Genomic DNA, 24753 nt, shown 5'->3' with positions numbered 1-24753 from the left:
CATATTTAGGCGACCTTTATTTTGGTGCTCTTGGCGAATCACCGTCGAGGGAAAAAAAAAAATTATATGTATCCTGCGACTTAAATCTTAGTAAAATGTGGTTCTTTATTTTGTTTGTATAATGTTTTCTTGTATAAAACAATCGCAACTGAACATATCCTTTTGTCACAATATAAAGAAAAAAAAAGATTTTATTTTAAAATCGTTTTCTGCGAATGATTGCTGGGTTAGAAACAGCTGTTAATGGCCAAACGCTATTTTAAAAACTACTAAGAAAAATCTCGAGGATATATTAACAATTACAGGCAACTATCGGGTAATGGGTACTTTTTAATTAATTGGAATGAAGTAGTCTTATTTTTGTACAAGTTATTAAATAATTTAAGGAAACTGGTGCCAAAAATATATTTTTTATTACAATTCAGAAAAAAATTAGCCCCCAAAAATGAATGACACAAATTAATAAAAATACAACCCTTAACTTTCATCTGTTCAAACAAAAGTAGTCTAAACTTGAGATAAACAGCACCATAAAAATTATGTTTTATATATATATATATAATTGTCATAATGAAGAGATAACCCAATAAAGTTCTTAAAGTAATTAATTTAAAAGAATTGGTTGAAAGGCTTTAATCACAATTTATAATAAATCAAAAAAGTATACTATTCTTAATAAAAAAAAAAAACTTTCAATCACCAGTCTAAGCTTTGAGAAGAAAACAGTGATATCTTTGAAAGTTAAAATCATATTAACAAAAATTAAATATCTGAAGTCGCTAATACTCTTAAACATTAACAAATTGGTATTTAAGTATAGACTAACTGAACCACACATAAATATGACAAATATTACTAAAAATATCTAGGAACATAAAACCAAGTATCTGTGATTACAGCTAGGATATCTAGAGGAGAGGCAAATAAAAAAAAAAATTAAATATAGTGAACAAGACAGAGTCGTTATTTTAGACGATTTATTACTTTAATGTTACTTATCTTACATAGAAATATTACAGAAATAAACTGCCACATTAATGACCCCCGCCCCCCCCAATCCCCGAAGATAAACTGTACAGTCTAGGGGATTTCTCCGAGTAATTAAGTCAAATGTAGTCGACAAAAAGCAACAAAAAAAAATTACAAGCATCAAACAGTAAAACCTCCTGTTGGAAGAGGTAAGTCACTAAAACACCAACTTCATTTGCTGAAGAGCAGGTCCATTGGAGTTTCCTTCCTTGTTAGCAAGTGGGACGGATCTGTCCAACAAGGGATTAACATTGTTTTCCTTCAGCTAAAAACAGAATCTTAAGTCATTTTCAAAAATAACATACAAAACAATTTAATACTTCATGAATGACAATATATACAAACAATCTGAGCACAACACTTTTATGCTTGTTTTTCAAAGTGGCATGCTTCATCCTATATGAAACAGAGGAGACTTTTACCAATGTCAGCCACAGCAAATCCAACACACCTCATGCACATCATGAATGTACAGTTTGGAAACATCAGTACAGTTTGGAAACAGGAAGCTACTGGAGAGCAGCTGCTGTAGCAAAAGTGCTTAAACTAAAAAGAAAACTTTTGTTTTTCCAGGAACAAATGGAAATGAGTCCGAAAAGCAAACATTTAACTTGGAAAAAAAAAAAAAAAACAATGATCTAGCTCAAGAGCTTTAAAGCTGTAACTGAACATAGAACCATGATCATGATTCAAAGAAGAGGCTCACCTGATACTACATTCATTAGAATGAAAGGATTTAAAACTGATGATTTAATTTAAGTACTGATCGAAGAACTATAAATACAGAAAAAAAGGTTTGACTACCAGTGTTCCTGATGAAAAAACATTGTTTCTGGTCCCAATGATTAATTTGAGCTTTCTTTAATAAAGAGGGCATAAAGTCAACATTTCAATTTAACCAGAGAAAATAAAACGAGGACTGATGCATATCATTTTGTAAATGTGAAAACCAACGGAACATAAAACCAAAACAGACCCAGCAGATGCTGTAAAATTAACAATCAGTTGTAAAGATCAAAAAGGCAACAGCTGGATGGGAATGAAGCACAGAAATGAATAAAGATTAAAAGAAAGAAGCAAACTGTTAACATGTAGATGCTTTTCTATTGCTAAGCAAATGTTTGCAGCTACTTTAACGGAAATCAAGAGGAACCTTCGGCTAACTTTTATCAACACTTTCTTTGACATTCAGGCCTTTCCTCCCCCAGTGTGCTGCGAAGCACTCCAACCTTCTATTAGCACCTCTTTCCTTTTTATTAGATGTCCAGAAACTAAAATGAAAAGAGGAAAGCCAAATTTAGGAGCCACCTTCTTTTCATTGTTGCTACCGTTTCAGATTCCTCCTCCCTTTTTCAGTAGGATGAATGAATGGATGTAGTAACAAGTCATGGAGTCCTAAAAATCAATGCTGGGGGGCCACGCTTGATGTTTAACTTTTATCTGTTAAATCCAACTGAGCCACACCCTATAATGATGGCATGATTTTCCTGTGCTCATTTAGAAAAATCCCCCCCTCCCTCCAAAAAACAGAACGGCCTGGGCTGAGCCCAATTTTAATGGAGGTAAAAAAAAAACAAAAAGAAGAAAACAAAGAAGGATCTCCACACGATGAGGTACCAAAAAATGCTTAAGGTGTGTCGACTGGCTCTCGCTCTGCCCGTCGCCGTGACAGCGCGCTTCTTCAAAGGCTGCGTCCCATAATGATGATGTCTTTGGGGAAGCCGTCCATTTTGGCCACTTCAAAACATCCCAGCTTACTGTAGAATTCCATCATTCGTTTATCAGTCTGACGAACTTTACAAAAAGCACCATGAGAACCTGAAAGTGAAAAAAAAAAAGCGATAAACTGTAATCATGAGACAACATACATTCCTAAATATTTATAGAAATGTATACTTTGAGAACATTGAGAATAACTGAATAATTTATGTGACAGCTGCAGAGTTCTACTCACCATTAGCCTTAAGAGAAGATAACAGACATCCCATCATGCTTTTGGCCACACTGGGGTCAGTGACTTTGGCGTGAATGTCTACCTTAATGAGGGATGGAAAGTTGGACAGGAAAGATTCTGGTAGACCCTCCTCCTCCTCATGAAAACTCAGGATCATCTTCTGCAGAAATGAACAGCAGATCATGGATTGAAGTCACCAACAGGAGAAAGAAGCCTTCATGTTTATACAGACGCTGTATGTCTGTAGATGTTCATACCTCAGCCTCGGAGAGATCCTTCTCACAGTCAGGTTTGTGGTATTTCTCTTGCATGAAGGGAATCCAGCTCAACTTGCATTTCTTGATGAAGGGCTTCACGTCTACAGTGCCAAGAGCATAACCGCAGATCCCCTCATCATCCTCCAGCACGAAACCGTAATCTGAACTCACCGTCAGGAGCCCTCCGACTAACCTGTAATCAGGGATCAGGTCAGCATTAAATATTCAGTTTTAATCAAATCCAGTTGACTATAAATTCACGCAGGCTGTACCTGTCCCCTATCAGGTCGGGTTCCTCCTCGGCAAACGGCTCATCTTCCATTCCTTCACAGTACATTTCCTTACAGATTTTATAAACTGCAGCCTGCAACCAAAGGAGATGTTCACAAAATTAAAAGTAAGCAGCGAGACAACCTGAGCTTCAGTGGAGTGATAGCAACATATTTAACAATGGGATAAAATCAAACTGTCAGATGATGAATATACATCAGCATTCACAGCTCACATCCAAATACATAGAAACATTGCTCACTTTTGGGACTCAACTTTCACCATAAATGTCTACATTGGATGGATAGATAGGAGGTGTAAAGGAAGGAAGGTAGTTAAGACTATAAAAAGGGAGGGAAGGACGCAAAGATAGGAGGAAGCAGGAAAACACGGACATAAAGATAGAAGGAGGGGGGGGGTGAGTAGGGAAGAGTAGGAAGGACAAGAGGATAATATAATTTTGACAATGGCATAAAGAATAGGGGATGAAATCTGAACACTTTTTACAATTCTCGTTTGTAAAGAACTAAAACCAGGCAGAGTAGAAACTCATAAATATTCAGATTTCAGCAGGATTTATAGAAATGTGGAGCTTTCTTCACACAAAGTGACATTACCTCATCTTTGGGGTAGTACGGCCGTATGGTATAGATTTTGGAAGTTGGCAAAGAAGGTGGAGGCTGGTAGAAAAGATCGTTTGCCCCATCTATTGGCAACAATCTCTGTGGGTTTTAAAAACAAAGAGGTTCAGTCTTACAGAGAACAGGCAGGCGGAGGCTTTGCCTGACTACATTTGCTAAGATGTTCCACAGTCAACCCAGCATGAACCATAAAAAGACAAATCAAGTGCCTTGAGAGTCAGGATTAATCAATTAACGGGAGTTCAATGTTGGCCTGACAGTGGACAACCAGAGCAAACACCACATCCTTCTAATTTCTGCCTTGGAGCAGAGAACAACAAGTCTTTGCAAACAGAATGCAATGAGGGTTTATTTTTGGTCTGACTAAGGCTTTACTGACAGGAGATGCTCCTTTCCCTTTGGTCAGGCATCGCAATATTACGCATGCGCAGGACCCTCCTGTTGAGAAAAATAATGATGCTAGCGCAGAAATATGGAGAACTCCAGGAAAAAAACCACCAGCGGAGGGGAGATAGAATCGAAACCCAAATGCTCAGCAGCGCACCAACCAGGTGGACGCAGTGTTTTAGGGAGGAGACTGGTTCGTTTAATCTTGGAGTTCTACCTTTGCACAAACGCTTGCGTTCTCGCTTGCGCTGCGATGCTTGCGCGTGCGCTCCCAAAACTCTTTGCCTGGGTTCTTTTTTTTTTCTAGTTTATTTTGCTCTTTTTTTGCGCAGTGCTTCCCTGCAAAGAAACGAGATGTCATGAAAAATAAAACCTAAGCCGTGCTCGCTTGCGCCGCTTGCGCCAGGGAAAAAACAGCATCTCCTTTGGCAGCTGCTGCAAGAATATAGAAGACATCAAAACAATACAAGAAATGCCGCGCCAAAATCCGGCATAGGCTCTTCTTTCAAAGGGGCGATTGAAATTCCACCTATAGAGTATGACAGTACTCTAAAGTTACCCTGGATGTTATGAATTTGGATCATTCCCATCAGCTCACCTTCGACAGACCAAACCTCATCATACCTGAACACATTTACCATAGCCTTCCACAGCACTTTTTCGTTTCCATTTAATTGCCATTATTTCGGTGCATTAGATACCTGGAACTCTCCAGCTAGACCTCCCCTAAAGGCCCAGGACTCTTGTTCTCCTTTAGGGAATTGTGCTGAGGACTGACTACGACACCCTGTTAGGAGCAGAGCCAAGCGGACATTGTTACCACAGGATGGGGCTCTGATACAGATGAAGGGAGCGGGGTATGAAGGGGCAATAGAAATGTAAATGATTTCTAATCATTAAAAACATTAACTGAAGTAAATTGCTTCGACTTAAAAGTACTTAAAAGGACGTGATGGGGTTCAGGCATCTAAATCTCATGTTTGTGGAATGGTGTGCTACTCAAATGCAGGGCTTTCGTTCTGGCTACATCAGCTATTAAACAACAAAATGAGGACAGCTTTAAAACACAACCTGCAGATGAGCTACTTATTTTCTGCAGAAAGATAAGAAAACGGTCCTACTCCTCCGCTGATGGTAAAACACTGAGTGACGGGGAGACTTCCTCCTCTCTACAGATCACAACAGAAAGTTTTAGCTGCCATCGCCCCACTGATCTTAGCACCCCGTGTGAAGTCACATTCTCATTTTATCTGTCTTGTCACATGACGGGGAAGCATGAGTCATAAAAAAAACCAGGAAGATCGAACGAGAGGAAGTCGGCACAGTCCCAGAGTTAAAGGGCCTCTCAGTCAAAACAGAAAAAAAAAAGAATGTATCTAAACTGCCTGAACATAACGGCAACGGCTGTCTGAACCTGGATGACAAGAAGCCCTGTCATGTGACCAGCCAAATGCAGCGCGCATGCGTGCAGGACGCCTAACCCTGCCTTGCACATCAAAACAACCTCCTGAGAAGAGCTGACAGCACAGCATGCAGATGCATCCACATGAAGGAACCTTGAACTCAGCATGAATGGATTACTTCAAAAACAGCATCTGTGTGGATTTACCTCCACAAGAATCATGTTTCTTCTTTTTATCCGTTTATTTGAGCTTCCTTTCTCCAATTAGAAAGGAGAAATTCATTTGATGCTTTTCATTTTTTAAAACCAAATAAAACACAGGTTCCTCTGAGCAGGTGCATCAGGCTAGTCTGAACAGCTTTGGTATTTTTTAGGCCTACTGACAGAAACAAAAAGACAAGTTAGGAAGATGCCGCTAAAGAGAGAAATTTTTGGAGTTAACTGGAATTCAAGTTTAAACATCGCTGCGCAAGATGTGACTTCATCCGGAGGGTTGTTTCCTTTCCTCCAATTCAATCTTTTTATACAAATTTGGTTTGAGAAAAAAAAAATAAAAAATTACTCAGATCAAATTCAAAGATGAACAAAGGAAAGAGACAACGCCTGCATTGTGCATACATCGGCCACTGTCCATCCAATAGCAGTAGAAACTTGTACTGTGGATTCTTCCATCTGTACGTAGTGGAGGGAGAAAACAGTAGAAAATGGTTATTAGTAGGTGTTCTTAGTACAACAAGTAGGGAGTTTGTGACTAAGTGCCGGCTGCAAAGCTTCAATCAGGAGAATTCATATCAACCAATGAGACAATAATAAAAATAAAAAATAAAAAGCTGCGCAATATATATAAATGATTTACTCATAGAATTCTTTCTTCAATGTTTAAAGGTGAAATGAGCCTTTTTCCTGCGCAGGTTTTGCTGCCTGCTGTGTTCAACTGTTGGCTGAGATCTCAGCTTTATGCTGTAGAAGAACAGGGTAGAAACCTGGAAATGAAACTGGGTTACAGGGAGTAACCTGCAGGCCATGCTGCTGCTTCAGGATAATCAATGCAAACCTCCAAAACAATGAGACATCATCCAGCAATGAATTCAACTCAAACTATATCAAGTGTTTAACCTCACAAATGTGAGTAAAACCCCCAAAAACCCTCCTTTTTGACAAGTAGTATGGGTCAGTAATGCTCCAGCTAACGGTGCATCAACTTGTCAACAATGTTCGTATAATTAAGTACTGCTCTACTAATTCTAGCATTCTATATTTTCTGTAGTTTAATGCACCAAAGAGCAGCAAATGTGTCAAAAACAACGTTAACCATAAAGATAAAGAGTAATTTTAGCTTTTATTTATACATGTAAATAATAAAAAGTGATGTTATACATTCTTGGAAATGATCATCCAACTACTTTCATAGAGGTAAATTAACAATACACTGGGGAGTTTCAGCCAAAACACTTTTGACATGTTTGAGTTTTCTTTTTTTTTTGTATTATTATAGTTTCTATGCACCAGAATGGCCTTCATTAATCAGTCAGTCAACTTGCTCTCCACATTCGCGTGCGCGTTAGGGCATGGAGGACGGGGGATAGGAGACTTTCCCCACACCCGTCCCCACAGACAGAAATGGAGGAAACTGATGGGAATAACGTAGGACACACAGCAAGCAGCAGTAACCCCGGAGTGGCATTGTCTGTACTGGACATCATAACTCTGGAACTTATTGTTGGATAAACAGAGAGGATGTTAGCAGTGCAAGCGGCATTCAGTCTGACGCAAATATATAAATAATTACAGAAAACAATTTGCATGTGTTAAAAAGTAGATTTTTTTTTTTTATTCTGCTTCATTTGTTCAAAACTGATCTATACTAGCTTATTTATTATTGGTAGGAAAACTACAGATTCAAGGTCTAATTTGCAGAAAAGAAAGAAAAAACTATATTTAATTATAAATAGATAAAAATATCTTCTAATTATGTTAAATTTGAAAAATAACGGAATAATCTTTAAGTTATTAAATCTCTGCACCTGATCGATCACTAATTTCAGTGTCAGCTAAAGTTTTTTTGGTATTTTTTTGGTATTTTTCACCAAGGCAAAGAGGCCCCAAAGTTCCTCAATACATACCGAGCCAAAGAACAAAAGACTTGACCATAGACATGATGCTCTTGATGTCCCAGATGTAAGGGTAGAGGTCAAACAGGATGGTGCGGTTGGCTGTGTTAGACAGCCGTGTGAACATGTGGATGACGGAGCAGCACATGTCTTGAAACTTCTCCGCCCGAAGCCGCCATTCTTCAACCTGAGTGCAAGAGATGCAGAGAGATCTTAGTAAATGGATCTGATCTGATCAGGGAATCAGACCTGCTTTTCTAGTGATGTTACTTTATCTTTATACAAACTAACTTGGCCGGACTGAAATTTAATCTAAATAAAAATCAGTGTTTAAACCATAAAGATGTCTTGTTTGATTTGCACACAGTAATGATGTAGTTCTGGGTTAAACGCTGTAAATCTTTTAAAGGTTTTATGTGACACCGTTCTCCTGTTTACTCCTGTTCTTTTCCACTGTAGTCTGCCAAGATGCCATTACAGAAGAAAACAAATTACAGATGATGCAATATAAGGGAGCTGTTGTATAAACAAATAAGCATGACTCCACACTGTTACAACAGGCAATTTATAATCATACATACGCCCCCCGATGGACACTGAGGGTAGTGTACATCCACCATTTTGTTTTCAGCTCCATTACCAGCAGGTTTAGCCAATAATGGACTGGGGCTTTCTCACAGATATCCCTCTGTTCAGAAAAAAAGCCCAATTCAGAGAAGCAACGCACCTTTTCATTTTCCTTCCTTTTACAGTTGACGCTAACGACGCTGCTGTTGGCTCTTAACCAGTTGAACTCCTTTAACATCTGCGTGGCCTTGGGTCCATGTTCGTATGGCAGATAAAAGAGTTCAGCAAGCAGACACAGGTCCTCCAGTGTGGGAGCCTCTGGCGTGAATAGAGGCTTCTCATTGGGGCCCGGCACATACAGATCCTGGTGGCACAGAGACCACATCTGGACATAAGAGGTTCATTCTATGAGGATTTTAACCTAAAACACAAATATAAACAATCATAGTACCTGTTTAAGCTGATCGTCTGTCTGCATCGGAGCAATATCACTCGCAGAGTCCTCCTGGATTAACTCTTCAGAGGACTTGGACTCCGTCAGACTCTCCTTGTCTGTATCCATAGGTTTTAGGTCCTCTGCCATTTTGTCAGCCAAGATGGGAGCGACATCTTTTTCTTCCGGATCCACCTCTGCTTCTGGCTCATCCACCTTCTCCACCACCATCTCCATCGGCTCCTCATCTGAATCTTTCTTTTCTGTGTCCACCTGCGTACGCCAAGAAAGGGAACATTTTACTTCCTGAGATAAGATGAGCGCAGTTTAACTAAGACTGATGAATGGGAGGAAATCCATGTGATAATATTCAGTATTTAGAAGAAGAACAGCTGTTAGAACAAACTAAGTATATAGACTCACCTCCTCAGATTTAGCCAAAGGATGCTGGAGGGGATCCAGAAGGAGAGGGGGCATCGCAGGAGACATTATAGGCTGCTGGAACACGGTTGTGACTGACGTGGAGGAGCAAAGGGAAGGGGCCGCCATGGAAGTTACGTCGATGGCCGTGCTTTTGGCACCACTCTGAGGCACCTGTCGGCCTACAAGAGCTCAGGGTTAATTCAAAGTATGTTTGATTTAAAAAAGAATAATAATGAAATGTTTGAAACCATTTTGGGGATCAGTCTTACTGTTATATAGGTGAGGCACGCTAAATTCTGTCAACCATTCAGTCAGAGCCAGCCTTAGTGCAAGCTGTGGACTGTAGAGCATGTCTGTCTCCAGCTCCTCATCACTGCCTTCATTCTCCAGCTTGATCTGGATGGACACAGTGCTGTCCTCACCATCAGCTGATCGACAGAAAGAGAAATAAGATTTAGTTTAAAAAGTAATAGCTATACATGCGGTGTAAGACAAATGTGCAGGTTTGTATCAGTGTGGAGAACAGAGTTCTTATGGTTAGTGTTTCCATTGGACTTCAAATGATTTTCAGATTAGAATGTAACGTGTAAGAAACTGATGTAAAAACTTTTCAAATATGTTACTGAGAAAAATTGCATTGTTTGAAAGATAAATGTGGGTGGAAGACTCATCTTGTTTGGGTTACCCTAAACCTAATTCAGATAATTTAAACCAAAGACTGTCATCTGCAAATATCTTCTTTTTATGGAACGTTTACAAAATACTGTATGATATCCAAACTGAACCCTTATTAAGAACAAACAGTACCAGATTATACACTGCTCCCCAAACTGGCAGCATATTTTAATTTAGATTTTACTTATTTGAAACTGATTTCAGGTTTTACATGTTTAAAAGGTGAACAAGATGAGATGTTGGGCCATTAATTAATTTATTGATTAATCAAATTGTCTGAGTAAAGATAAAAGTTTTGGAAGATCTGTATTTTTTTCTCCATTCAATTCACTGATTGGTCTTCCAGAGCTTAGATTAGCATCAGTTCACCCCCCTTTGTTCTTAGATGCACATAACTGGTAAACCAGCTCTCTTTGTGATAACACTTTAATGTGTTATATTTTAATTGTTTGTTGTCTTACAAGCAGGTTGCGCAGCTTGAATTTCTGGCTGATTAAAATAAAAGCTACTTTCTGGAAGTAAGTCATGCAATTTGTTGTTTTTTGTAACAAAACCTAATGGAGAAAGCAATGATATAGGAAATTTAATGTTTAAGCCATAAATCCCAACCCTACAAGGAAGGAAGTCTTAAGATCTTTAAATGTTAGAAATGTTTAACTTTCAAAGCTGAGTAGGATTTGTCATTAAACGATTTCTTCATCAGCTAATACTTACTCATGACCACATCCTTGCGGACCCCGTTCATGTTAGACTTGTACCAGGTGGCCAAAGTGTGAATTGCGACAAAATTTGATTCAAACTCGCAATTGGGATTGGTGAGGACCCCCTTCAACCTGGGAATCAGTTCCGTTGAGCGACCCTTGTACGGCCCTAAGAAAAGCCGCTTCTGGTCATAATCATTGGCATGAATGTTGTCCCAGATCACAGGGGCTCTTCTCAGGATCTTTGACACCTCCTCAATGGACTCTACTGGGATTTCTTTAGAAACCACTTTGGGACCTACACACAGAATAAAATATTCAAACCAATGATGAAAACGTCCGAACAAATGAGATGGTGCTCATCACACTCATACACTCACCTGTCCACAGCACATCAATGCTAGGCAGCAATTTCTCTCCAACCGTGTGGAGGTAGGGAGATTGCGAGACATTTGGGTAGCAGAACGTCCCACAGTACTCTACAAAAACAAATAACACAGGCGTTCAGAACTATATCAATTTTGCAAAAACAAAAAAACAACTTATGGAATATAACTGTAGTACCTGTGGGGCAAAACAGGAAGGTTTCGGGCTCTCCCAGGTACTGGTAAATCTCATTTGTTAAAGAAACCTGAGCATGAGCAAAGGAGCTGAACACTTCTTTATCAGCAGGGCACATGTTGTGGTCAATATCATCAAAAAGTAAGGCAAAGGACTTGCAGCCAAAATGTGTAACCTGCAGGAAACAAAGAAGATACATTTTTAAAAAGGGGATTGATTGAGTTTCTGGTACCTTAGGGATGTTCAACCCTGGTTTAAGGTAATCATCTTTTGGAAAATTAAACAATTAAATACCTGATCAAGTTTTCTTTTAAGTGCAGTGACCTCTTTCTGATTGGAGAAGGTTATGTCTAACCCAGGGGAGATGGCATATATAAACTCTATTCCATGCTCCTTGGCAGCACTAACTAAAGTCATAAGTTGTTCTGTAACAGATGATAGGGGGGAAAAATGGTATACAGACATTTAAACAGTATGATTTGGCTTTCTTAAATCATATTTTATGGTAAGAATCAATTACAAAATATTCACCAGCTTCTTCCACTGAATACATCTCTCTCCAGAACATTCTGTGTTTGTAGTCATCTTTAGGTGCATATAGATATGTGTTCAGTCCCCATTTCTGTTGCCTGTAATTCAGTCAAAATCAAATAGGGAAATAAGTGCCACGAAATAAAAAGCCCAGCTGCCGTCTGATGGACTCAAGACTAAATATTACCTTCTGAACAGCTCTTTTCTCTGCTCCATAGTCCAGGGGCGCCCATAGAACCCTAAGGAAGAGAAATTATACAAGTTTAACAAGTCAACATGGCAGCTATTTGAAATGACACATACCTGGAAGTAGGTTTATACCAGAAAAAACATCAGTGCTATTTTTGCAATAAATAATCAGGTAAAAAAAAAATTTTTGGCATCTGGTAATCAATAATACTTTTAGATAATCTGATGAAAAGATTCAGTGGAAAGGATGATCCAAGATAGTGTGGTGGGCAAAAAGATGTTAAAATATTCCCAATCAATATGGTCTTAGCATGGGTGGAACATTGAGCTGGCAAATCAAAGAAAAAAACCTGCTATGCAACACCTCTTTTTGCAAAAACCGTCATTTTATTTTAGATTTTATTATTATGCAAAGAACAGCTCTGACTACAAACATTCATCTGACATTATCTTCTTGAAATCTAAATTATAGTTTCTGCGCAGCAATCTAGTATGGTGGGCACATATTTGGTGCAAACAAATGCCCACATTATGCAAAAGCACATGCATGCAAAATAATTCCAATATATGATCCGTAATAAATCAAAAACGTTAAAAATATGCTAATTAAAATGCCATCAATCTGCCTTCAAACAACAAAGAATATGGAACCAGTGCAGCAATTTTACTTTCGATATCTTCGCAGGTATAAAAGACTAAATATATAGATTAAATGTTTAGTGTTAGCCACAGTAGTACCTTCGACAACCCCACTAATGAATTTTCTCTGGCCCGTCGTTTCCACTACGATGCCGGGGTCCGCCACTGGGCCCGGGGCCTCCACGCAAGCCTCTCCAGAGACTGGGCTGGGGCTCGGCTCTACATCTAACGGAGGAGTGTCTAAAATCTTGTCTTTCTGAACCATCGTAGAAATGCTTATACGATTCAATCAAGAAATCAAAACGAAAATTGACACAAAAAACACGGATTTTACGTTTAAAGGACCAGCAGGGTCCCCTCAAAGGAAATGATCCGCGTCGCCCTCCGTCGTTAAAGCTCACAATGTGAGCAAATACGTTCCTCCTTAAAAAAAATATCACAACCTACTTTTGCTAAATATTTCTTAAGAATTGTATTCAGACCGCAAACGACGCTGTAGTCGTGAATAAATTTTATAAATCGAGAAAAGTGCTCGTCCGTCTGGGTTCGACCATCCTCTTCGGTTTATGAAAAATTTAACCTACTTTTCTTCGCTTCTTCCTGTTTACACCGAGTGCGCATGCTCAGGAGACTGGCTCAAACCGGTCAGAACCGGATCTGGATGACAAAACAGCAAAGCTTGTAGGCAAGCAAGAGATGGATAACATCATCACTACTGCAGAAGCCATTGTTACTCAACACTAACTTTGCTTTTTACACATCTGTATTTAACTGTCTATATTTATAAAGCAACAGTCTTATTTATAATAAAATAAATATATAAAATATATAAAATTAATATTGAAATACATGCTAGACTTTATCCATCTTCACTAATTGAAAGTTTTACACATTTGTTTAGCTACCCATTTTTATATGTATATATATATATATTTTATACATGATGATATGAGGATGGAATTACTGCAGGTTGATACTCTTCTGCAAAAAAAGCCTAATCTTTTCACAGATGTAATCCTATTTTTTTATACTTTCGTACGAACAATCTTTATGACTATTCTGAGACAAATGCCACCAAACCTAGGTACTAGAGTTTATTATAAACATCGTTTCCTGTTCATTTGAATGAAGAGTTCTGAAGATTTACTGTTTTGCATTTGGATCTAGTGCAACTAACATTTGAGCAAGACCCTTAACCCCTGATTGCTCCCTGGGCACCCCACAATGGCAGCCCTCTGCTCCCCAACCAGATGGGTTAAATTTCTCATAGGTTAGATCAATAAAGTTGAATTATTATTATAACAAAGCATGACATAAAGTAAGATAGTATTACTTATCCAAATGCTGCCTGAATATTTGAGGTTTTTGAGAGTGCTTTATCATACTGTAAGTAGCCATTAGTTAAAAAGGAATAACATCCTCAACAAGATAGTCAAGGGGTTAGCTATGAAAATGTTCTCCATACCATTAAACCACCAGCAGCAGTCTAAACTGCTGATACTTGACTAGATGATTCCTTTTCCCAAGAGGTTCATATCAAATGCTGATGCTACAATCAGAATTGCACTGCTGAAATGAGATTCCAAGACAACCTAAATTCAAAGTTGGGTTTATCCTGAATTAATTATAGCCTCAGTTTTCTTGGTGAGAGTTGACAGGTGTAAATGAAGAATAAATGCATTTTGTGCTCAGACTATAGTCTATTCCGTAAAAGTACCGTAAAACTTTATGGATTAACTATGACCTGGATGACTGAGAATCTTCATCAGCACTATAGTCTATATACCTTCTGGTTCATTCTTGTGTGTGATTTTGAAATGCTTGGTGCCATGAAGCCATTACTCCAAAAGAAACACTTAAAGGAATAGTACACCCAAAACATGATTAGCCTTCATTTTCTACTCACCCCCATGCTGAACAACACTCTGGAGTACTTTTTTGATATCTCAAATGCATCTGGAGATCTGGGAGGCTTCTTGCTGTCTGCTGACATTCAAATAATGGAGGTCTATGGCGCCCGAGACAGAAAGGTCCATAAAAGTCCACAAAAAACATGTCAATATTCCTCCATACTGCTCGTCCAATGTATTCCAAGTGTCCTGAGTGGGTAGCATCCAGAATTTACTTGAAACGAAGTCATTTAGAATGTTTTTAGAGCATAAACAGTAGTGTATAGGATTTCCTGAAAGCGCGCGCCTGCAAGTTCACGACGCTACGGAAACTGCGGCACACCAAACCAGATGAAAGTGCGCATTCAGCTCGGCAAAGAACTCATGCTCTTCCTCAACACTGAAGTCCTCAGACATTTTTCTTTCGTTGTTTCCTTCTTTGCACAGGTAAACAGCACATTTCTTCTTCTACGCTTGCATTATCGGCAGAGCAGACGCTGAATGCGCACGTTCATTTGGTTTGGTGTGCCAGCTTCCGTAGCGTCGTGAACGCGCAGGCGCGCGCTTTTAGGAAATCCTATACACTACTGTTTATGCTCTAAAAACATTCTAAATGATTTCGTTTCGAGTAAATTATGGACGCTACCCACTCAGGACACTTGGAATACATTGGACGAGCAGTATGGAGGAATATTGACACGTTTTTTGTGGACTTTTATGGACCTTTCTGCCTCGGGCACCATAGACCTCCATTATTTGAATGTCAGCAGACAGCAAGAAGCCTCCCAGATCTCCAGATGCATTTGAGATATCAAAAAAGTACTCCAGGGTGTTGTTCAGCATGGGGGTGAGTAGAAAATGAAGGCTAATCATGTTTTGGGTGTACTATTCCTTTAAATCCCAGAATACAATTTGCAATAATCATCCAAGAGGTGAGCTGAAATTTAATTATTAATATATTTGGAATAATTATGGGGAAATTTTTAAGTCTTAGAACATCATCCAAAATATTAAATACAAGGGAGGCATCATGTTAGAGGGCTTTTTTTGCTACAGGAGTATCTGATGCTCTTCAGAAAATTGGAAGGCATAAAAAAAAAGATTTTAACTAAGAATACATGAGAGCTTTGGTGTAGATGGGGCTTCAAAATAAACAATTACATGAAGCATAAAGCTTTTCTGATTAATAAGTTGCTTAAGGACGGAGTCAGTGCTGTGGATTGGCCATCAAAAAGCCAAAGAAACTATGGATGAATTAAAGACATTCAAACCAAGTCATGCAGTTTAAAGGCAAGAGTAATAAATGTTAAAAAGTGTATGTAAACCTCTAGACTTTAACAAAATGAAAAAAAAAAATGGTTAACAATTGGATCAGTCCTTCTGGTGTTTAGAAAATAGAATGCTGGGGATCCTAGTGGACCCAGGATAGTAGAGGTTTATTCTATATTTCATGTCCAAACAAATGTTTATTTGTGGAGGTTTCTAGAATACACCTGTGTAAATCTAGAAATGCACAGCTCAAGACGGCTTCAGGTTGGCGAATCTCTGCAATTCAGATTTCTTTTATTGGAGGTTATTACGGCACTAGTGGCTTGTTTTTTTTGTATGGTGGGCTGACAGGAAATGGGTACAGAGAGGGGGAGAGACATGCTGCAAAGGAACACAGGTCAGATTTTAACCCAGGGCGGCCACGTGGAGGACTAAGGCCCTGAGTGCTAACCACTGTACTTCCAAAGCATATCCCCATTCCATTTTCACAAAGAGGGCACTTCCAGTTAGTAAATTAAACTTTTTTTCCAATGTGTTTCACCTCTGATGTTGGATGCTGTGCAGATGAAATAACTTTTACAATAGCTTTTCATTTTTCTACATTTGTTATTGCAACCATACCAAGTTGGGATGTTCCAACTAGGACCATCTTATTAACATCTCAAAAAGCCATCTACAGGTCCTGGTAGTGCTGATAAGGAGGGCAGAGAATAGATTGGAAGAGAAGGAAATTCAAGCCATTTTGTCCATAAATCATTATGGTCAATGTGAGATGTTTTAGTTACAAGTTAGAACTTTGAGCCTTCACAGGGATCCAGAATGCAGTATTGTTTTACGGCAATATGGCGGCAGAATCATTCCCCTGACTCAACACCTCTCTGGCCATACAATAACCCAGAGGTTTAAAGGCTAGGAAGCAAAATATTAAGGGTTACGTTTGAGAAATGAATGTGTTCACCTTTGGTTTCAGCAATATGTTGCATTCTTAATTTAATCTGACAGACCTGAGTCAATTGTTAGATTTTATTTGGATAAACTCATTGCAAACTTACAATGCATTGAAACTGTTCTCTACACATGCCCCAGGAAGATGTTGACAGGTTGTAGCACCCTGAAAAAAAAAGTATTTGTTTTACTTCCAGCTTTTTCAGTATAGTTTTTACAAATTGGACTACTAATATACTACTAATGCTTATATAAGCAGAACTTGAGTTGAGGGGCCCTTAGAAAAATCGTAAAAATCAGCCCCCTGCTTAAAGTACAGGGACTGACTGCAGTTCTACTAAAATGTTTTTTTTTCTTTAAACAGGACTACTGTATATACGCCAATATTGTCTTTATAACCTTAAATCAGTATCCAGGTTCTTCTGACAAATGTTGACCACACAACTGCCCCCTAGTGGACATTCCTTAGTTTTACACCATTGTAACCAGATAAATAGCTGCACCTAAAGTCCTTCCCCACCCCATATGTAGATGGTGGAATGGTTCTAGCTTCTACCATGTGCTTGGATGATCTACCACATGTGTGTAGTAAAAACACCACAAGTCTATTCTTACAAGATGGTACTTAAAATAAATCACTGAAATCCAAGTAATTGAAAACCAAAATAATACAACCAAAACCATTTTACTTTTTTATTCAAGCTTGTAGTACATTTATTGCATTACATGCTCTTCTGAAAATAAGGTAGTTCCTCTCCTTTTCGACTTTAAACATTCCCTCATACAATTGAAATTTAATTGTACATTTAAATAAACTTAAAAAAAAAATCTTTTCTCCATCTGTTAATTTTTTTTTAAACTCATTTTTAAGTTTCATTATAAATTCTCACTTCAATAGAAGGTGTTAGCCTTGAGAAACAAAATAAGCACAGTGTAGCAACCAAAATGTAATAAAACATTTTTTGCAGTTGCAGACACCAGTCGCCTGAGGTATGCGTCAGCAGCTTCCCATCGTAGACCTCATGTTACCTCTTCAGGCTCTGCTGAGCCTGCTTCAGTAAGGTGTCGAAGTCTAGTGCGTGATACTTGCCTTTTGTAGGCAAGGGGTCATACTCTCTATTTGAATCTAAAAAGAGGAAAATGGGAAATGAATTAAATAGCAGCAAGACTTAACAGCAGACAGTTAGCCCAATAGTTAAAGATCCAAACCATGTTCTGAGCAAGTATTAAGTTCAACGCAATAAAGTTTTAAGCTACTGTATCTATAGGAGCAATCAAAAAAATAACTTAGCTGAGGGAAAAGGGGTTTCTATTTAGAGCATTAAAGCTCAGATCTACTGCAAACTTGTAATCAATCTAAATATTCTGTTTGTCCAGGGTAAAGGGAAGATTATACTTCTGCAACCGCAAACATCAAATGTCGCGAACCAGATTTGCTGGTATGCTTCTGCACCGTCAGTCTGGAATTTCTAGGGACGCACAGCAATTTCCCGCCAAAGCGCAAGGGGGAGCATATTCGAAAACTCGCGAGAACTTCGACGGATTGTACTTCTGAACCTCTTCAATCAACCTTTTGTCGTAATCGTCCATTGTTTTTGTTCCCGTTTTTAAAAATTGCACGCCCTGGCACCGAATCGAGAAGGATGACCTCAGACAACCGGAAAGGCATAGCAAGGACCAATCACAGCTACTTTTTGTCTGAGCACTTCCGCTCGAGGTCTGCGGCCAACGATGCGTAGTCAGCTGGTATCAGATACAGAACCTCTGCGCGGGGGGGCGGGGTTGCGCACAAAGAAAGATTTGACGGTTGCAGAGGCTATGCGTCAGAAGCATAAATTGGCCTCAAGACTTTAAAGTTCTTTTCTGATGTAGATGTAGCAGTTTACTCGGCGCTAAACCAAAATGCATTTACGGAAAATATTGCAAAAGGAAAAATTGCTAAATTTGAAGCTTGGCGACTGATTAACAGTTCAACTCTAGCAGGTTTCATGCTCTAGGCTCTACTTGCAAAATGTCTGCTTTAATAAGTGAATAGTATGTGCATCGTACACCCCGTTCCGCAAGATATGTGACTGGCATAAAATTTTGTGTTAAAGATTAACAACACTGAATTAGTAATCACTGGTTTTAACCTGAAATTACAGGGAATCTCCAGCAATAATAATTCAAAGTAAAGTATCAATTTATAACTTTTATTTTCTTTCTTATTGTTCTTTAAGCATGTACAAGATACTATTGTTTATATGCTTGAAAGACAGTTAAACTCTGACAGTTAACATTTCCAAGAGCAGCAGGGATTATAACCCAAACTCACCAAACCATGCCTATTGTTCCCTACCAGGAAGGACAATTGTCATTTAACTTTAGGAAGCTCACGCCGCCACGCAAAGCCGGAAATTTTAGTACACCAAAGTTTACACCCTATGAAATATTCCCAGCCAACGGCCTGACCAACAGGCTGGAAAACTAACTTCAGCCCTAGAGTTTGTACTCTGCATATTTCTATACTATGATTTTTGTTTTATTTGACTTGTGCAATGTTTCAATTCTCTGAAAAACTAAGTTTATGATTTAATTAGCTGCAAGTCCTAATTATCCACATTTACAATAAAACACTAAACACCTCCCAAATAACACTTTGCACTGTAGGTTTTTGGCGTTGAGTTTAATTACTGAATTTTTCTTTTTATCATATTTTAATTCACCCACAAGCACCTACTCTCAAAACAAAATGGTTTTCTGGAGAAAAAAAAAGAAAAAAAAAAAAGGCAGAACTACTTTGCAACCATGCTGGGAACAGCAGGAACCTCACAGCATGCTTACCTAAGTCAGCATAGCTGGACTGACAGAACTGTCTCCTTCCACCAAAACAGAGATCAAAGGGAAGCTCGTCAGGTTTGCGCAGCTTGCTGCCATTTTCAATGGCTGTAAACGCATCCTTGGTGTTGTAATAAGTCACAAACCCATAGTTATCCCTGTGAGAAATGACAGCGCGTCAGCAATCTATTTCACGTTTTAACAGCGCTTAGATTAAGTTGAAAGCGTTTATTGAATGTAGCCTGCATTTAAAAAGGCAACCTGGGGATGTTACCAGGAAGCCCCAGTTATGAACAAGCTTACATTCGATCTGGCACTGTAGCTTGGCCAAGAAGGTCACAGAAAAGACCCACCAGGTTCAAAGACAGTGCCGTATATCAAAACATGATCATGGAAGCAAACACTTCTTTGTGCTGGGATGTACTCACCCGTGTTCTCTAAAGTGCAGGGTACATTCCTCAATTTCACCGAATAAAGAAAAGCGCTCCCTGAGCTCTCTTTGGGTCATGCTTCCCCGAATTTTGCCAACATAAACGACCCGCCTCTCTTCCTAGGAAAAAACAAAAAAATTACCCGATCAGATTAGTAATAAAACATATTTGGGAAAAAAAGGAAAGAAAGCCTCCATTACTTGCTGAACTTACAATAGCTTTCTCCTTGCGTCTTTTTGTCTCATCAATATTTGTCTTTGTTCCATGAAGGCCTCTTGGTCTGTATGAGGGGCTGTAAGAAGAGTTAATCAAAAGTTACAGCAATGCTCCATGTAATGGCTGACATGCAGAAAAGCAAGGTGCATGTACCTGTGCAACCCCATGCTTCCACTCCACTGAACTCGTCTTTGAGGAGACAGAGACCGCGACCTAGAACGGCTCCAAGATCCAGAGCGTGAGGAGGAGTAGGAGTATTTCCTCCTCCTGGGAGGGGACCGAGACCAAGAGGGAGACGAGTGGGAAGAGGATTGGGAGGAGGGGCTTCGACTGCTGTCTGAATTCCGACGTCGATACCTACAGCAGAAAAATGCAACGATGGGGATGAGGACACAAAAACACCCCAAAAAATGAATATGTAGCAGCAAAATGAAAGACAAACCTTTTCCTCTGTGGAGATCTGGACCTAGATCGAGATCTAGAGGAATAGCTGTCTGAGCAGCTAGACGCTGGGCTAGGGGAGCGGTAAAATCTTTTTCTTGACCGCCCTCGAGTTCTTTCTTTGGGACTGCAACTGGGACTAGGGGTCGGAGAATCAACATACCGGCGGTAGGACCTTGCTGATGGTCTTCTTCTGGGGCTTGTGACACATTCCTGCTGGGATGGAGAAGCATTAGGAGTCTCTGTACCAGAGCACTCCCCTGCCTCGGTTTCCATGTTTTCATTCACAGAGGCTTGTGGACAATTTTGTGTTATAGATAAAATCTCAGAATTTGTGGTAGACTGGGTTGATGCAGCGGAGACAGGAGGTGGCGTGGGTGTTGGGCCTGAAGGGTTCTGGTTAACCGGTTTAATGGGGAAGGCAGATGGCTGTTTAACATTCCAGCACTTGCTTGGCTCGCCTGGGGAAACGCTTTTGTTGGAGAGGCAATAGTCGTGATCCATGCATGCTAGATCTGGGGAAATTGGGGCAGCAGCAGGGGTGGCTTTACTACGCAACCTAAATAGGGGTAGAGGCTGTGCCTCTATCTGGATCACCTTTGAGGGGCTGGGCTTTGATGCTTCAGAGGTTTTAGATTTTCCCAACTGAGTCAAGGGGGCCAGAGGTTTCCACATCTGGTTGGGGGGTGTAGTCTTTGAAACCAGAGCTGAGGAAAAGAAATTAAAAGGTAAAGGATGAGGACCTTTACATGGAATAGCATAGGAAAAGAACTAAAGTTAATATTTCTTCATCTATAACATTTGAACTGAATTACCGGCATTGCATGGGAGGTCATTAGTGCCTGCACACTTCATTACAGCCTTCTCTGGAACCACTGCAGCTCTGCAAAGCAGACCGAGCGCCTCAGTTAGCATCGTACAAAGTGATGTGACTGATAAACAGGAGGACTGATAAACATGGCAGATTTTGCGGTAGGTCTTGGCAAAAGGTGAATTTGGGTCACCTCCACACACTAAAAGTCAGTCAGTAATCTGGAGCAGCGTCAAAGGCTGTAGGGTAACTCACCTCGAGTTTCCTACAGCTGCTGCTCTACCAGAGACCTCCGGCACACATTTTTCTTTTGCTAAAGGAATAGGGAAATAAATGTCTTAGCACCGGGAACCAACAGAAGACACACAAAAATTATTTTTAATATGAGAGCCATATTATGCATTCAAAACAATCCATTGGTTTAGATACACTATTCTTACAGCCTAGGATCATTTTATCAATATTTAAAAGAGGCTGACAAACATGTTTTGGTGGAAATCAAAGCATAGTAAGGATTTTAAAAGTTACGAGTGAAAGAAACCGAAATGTGTTATCTACGTTGTTAAAAATGAGCATATATGATGCCACCTATCCATGATGTTAAAACTACCATTTGTAAGCTCTGCCTGGACAGCCTCTAATCGGCCACCCCCTCTGAATGTCCATACAAACACAGCTGGAGGGGGGTGGGGGGGTTGCTAAATGAATCTGCAGACAAGGCAGAATTGCAGCAGTACAGAATACAGGAGCCCCCTGCAGAACCCAGCCCACCTCTCAATTATAGAAATCCTTCTGTAAAGCCATGAAAAATGGACCCTTCAGCTACTTTTAGCTCAGTGCTACGGTTTACCAATGAGAACCACTGTGATACCGAACAGCTGACTTGATGTTTAGGAAGCACTTTAAGATCTGAAATAAACAGCAGGCAGCAGTAAATCAGTGATTACCTTGTGTCTCCTCAAACCGCTCTAGTAAACTGGTCATGTCAGCAGCCTCAATACCTTTAAAAACAAAAGAAACGCATAAGCACAGTGTACTCTGATGGGGAGCTCTAACACATGCATGGTTTGCAATTATACCCGTGATCTAAAGTCCAATAAAGCCTAGAGATGCACAACAGACTAGCTGTAGAATAAAACTGGCTGAATTTTAGCAAGATATTAGCAAACTCCCTTTATGGACAGTTATGAGGGATTTCTGGATTGGGAAATATTGGCCATCTTTTGGCTCCCCCCCAAAGGAAGACACGATGACTTTTGATTTTGTGTTTACTGCATTAGGAGCTAATCAATGACTGGCTACTAAATGCTGAGCGGTGCATCTGTAATAAATATGGCTGAGCATTGATTGAAAGGTCAAGAACTGATTTGGATTCTCAAGATTTAGAATAAATTATTTCCAATCCATTTAATCTGAAACTGGATTGCTGGTATTAAAAACTTGCTTGCCGTTATCTCAATTTTATTTATTGATAATATTGTAGCTATTATATTAAATGCAATGCAAAATAAAGATTAAATGGCAAACTAAAATAGTTGAAGGCGGTTTAAAACGCTTATGGATCTTAGGTTTCATGAATCATGCTTTGGGAAATGAGAATCGATTTAGAATTAGAGAATTGATGTTTTTAAACACAGCCCATGTAGTAAAGTACTCTGTGCAGCATCCAAACTCACCCATTTCACTGGTAAACATTTGAATCAGCGCCTGAGTGTCACCGTTTGCTTTCTGGGCTGCAGCAGGTCTCTCTTTAGAAGCCGCCACAGCAGGATGGTTTATGCGATTATGGGAACCCAAAGAGGGTGCAGCACATGGGGGGGTGCTTTGCTCTTTGGGTTTGGGGATCTTTCTATCCGATGTGGGTGGACCACTTGAGGTAGAAACAGCGACCCCAGGAATCTTCTGGGAAACGGCAGAGACACTGGGGACTGACCCAGCAGCAGCACCGGGGTTTTCTATATTTGTAGTGGTTTTGGGGCAGACTCTAGTGTCCTGTACAGACTTTGGATTCACAGACTCAGCTTGTCTTCCTGAACTAGGAGAGGAACACATCCTGTCTGCTTGGATTGAAGGCTTTGAAGGTGCAGGAGGAGCTAAGCTCCGAGGCACACGGGGATCAGTGGGCTTGGCAGAGGTTTGAGGGGGTGCGGCTGAAGCATTGGCTGAATCAGGGGGAGCAGTTGGGGACATTTGGGGTGGTTTGGAGGGATCCTGGGTTTGCTGGGGTTTAGGAGCAGCAGCTGAAGATTTGCTGGATGAAGAAATCATGTAGGCTGGTGGCTGCAACAGAGCCTGGGGGGTGGGGGGTGCACAGGGTCCCCTTGGCTGCCAGGCAGGTTTCACCTCCACCTCCTCATCTTTCTTTGCTGCCTGGGGGGCGACACGTTTCGGGTCCCTGGGGTTGGGGTCAGGCAGGTGGGGTATAGGGGGGAGCTCCTTGGGGGCCTCTGGAAGGCTTGGCCACTTGGTGATGCTCTCATATGGTTTTTCCACTGGAGCGGGCTTTTTCTGCTGCCGCAGTCTTCTGTACTCCTCAAGACTGAGCGACTTGGGTTTGGGTTCTGGGACTGGAGGGGTAATGCTGATAGGAGGGGGGAGCTCAGCAGCAGCAGGTTTAGGGCTTTCTGAGGATGTTGGAGGGAGGGAAGCAGAGGGAGGTGTAGAGGAGCCTCCAGTTTTTTCTCCTGCGGCTGAAGCCGGAGGAGGTGTTTGTGCTTCACTGAGCTGCTGGGAGCTCTCAGCTGTGGCTGGGCAAGTGAGCAGCGTCTCATTGGCTGCAGGGGTGGTGATCCGTCTGATCAACAGCGGTGGGACAACTTTTTCTGTCTTTTCAGGAAGCGGGGCTGCTGTGGAGTTTTCCTTCTTTTTTTTAGATTCTTTTACATCTTCAGGTTTCGGAGGTGGCCTTGGTGGAGCAGGAGCCTTTGGACCTTTCTGTACCTTTTCTTCCACAACCTTTTTCTCAGGATTTTTGGGGGGGATGGCCGCCACCCTTCTTACCCTGCCACTCCTGAGGACCCTTCCTTCTACAGGCGCCGGCGGCTGCTGGTTCTCTTTGGATTTCTTTTTCCTCCTCGAAGGGCTTTTCATTTTTCTCTCCTTCTTACTCCTAACAACTTCATTCTTCGCTTCTAAATGTGCAACTTGAGTAACTGCAGCAGCAA

At 40.3% G+C, this 24753-nt stretch overlaps 2 protein-coding genes and 1 non-coding gene across 6 annotated transcripts in view; all 3 read right to left on the bottom strand.

Annotated features, from left to right (window-relative positions):
* Positions 1-1313: 1313 nt before the first annotated feature.
* On the bottom strand, positions 1314-13375 carry oga (O-GlcNAcase). 4 transcript variants are annotated; one of them, XM_038296418.1, is made up of 19 exons: positions 12870-13375; positions 12130-12181; positions 11943-12040; positions 11706-11836; positions 11415-11586; positions 11231-11329; positions 10864-11148; positions 9744-9902; positions 9475-9653; positions 9070-9324; positions 8779-9003; positions 8064-8238; positions 6559-6612; positions 5240-5325; positions 4128-4232; positions 3513-3604; positions 3241-3433; positions 2984-3143; positions 1314-2847 (listed from the first exon to the last, which is right to left on the bottom strand). In XM_038296418.1, the coding sequence occupies exons 1-19, from the start codon at positions 13033-13035 to the stop codon at positions 2711-2713; spliced, it is 2823 nt and encodes a 940-aa protein (XP_038152346.1). In that variant the 5' UTR covers positions 13036-13375; the 3' UTR covers positions 1314-2710. The 4 variants fall into 4 exon arrangements, with proteins under 4 accessions (XP_038152346.1, XP_038152349.1, XP_038152347.1 ...); XM_038296419.1 differs by having other exon boundaries at positions 2705-2847; positions 8779-8982; positions 12870-13035; XM_038296421.1 differs by lacking the exon at positions 6559-6612.
* Positions 13376-17552: 4177 nt separating this feature from the next.
* Positions 17553-24753, bottom strand: part of pprc1 (PPARG related coactivator 1) — a 12121-nt gene continuing 4920 nt past the window's right edge. Inside the window, exons 5-14 of the mRNA XM_038296408.1 lie at positions 23266-24753; positions 22537-22590; positions 21845-21902; positions 21594-21661; positions 20780-21485; positions 20491-20694; positions 20335-20413; positions 20119-20240; positions 19697-19848; positions 17553-17999 (exon numbers count right to left, since the gene is read on the bottom strand). The exon at positions 23266-24753 is cut by the window's right edge and continues 478 nt beyond it. Coding sequence (XP_038152336.1) covers positions 17899-17999; positions 19697-19848; positions 20119-20240; positions 20335-20413; positions 20491-20694; positions 20780-21485; positions 21594-21661; positions 21845-21902; positions 22537-22590; positions 23266-24753 — 3032 coding nt within the window. The 3' untranslated portion in view covers positions 17553-17898. The remainder of the gene's footprint in view (positions 18000-19696; positions 19849-20118; positions 20241-20334; positions 20414-20490; positions 20695-20779; positions 21486-21593; positions 21662-21844; positions 21903-22536; positions 22591-23265) is intronic.
* LOC119790769 lies at positions 19924-20063 on the bottom strand. Its single transcript, XR_005281772.1, has one exon. It is a non-coding gene; the product is annotated as a small nucleolar RNA SNORA50 (small nucleolar RNA).

The sequence above is a fragment of the Cyprinodon tularosa genome, unplaced genomic scaffold (assembly GCF_016077235.1).
Source record: "Cyprinodon tularosa strain WSP-4 unplaced genomic scaffold, ASM1607723v1 ctg37, whole genome shotgun sequence".
NCBI lineage: Eukaryota > Metazoa > Chordata > Actinopteri > Cyprinodontiformes > Cyprinodontidae > Cyprinodon > Cyprinodon tularosa.
Note: the sequence above shows the minus strand (reverse complement) of the source record. Positions and strands in the feature narration are given on the sequence as shown.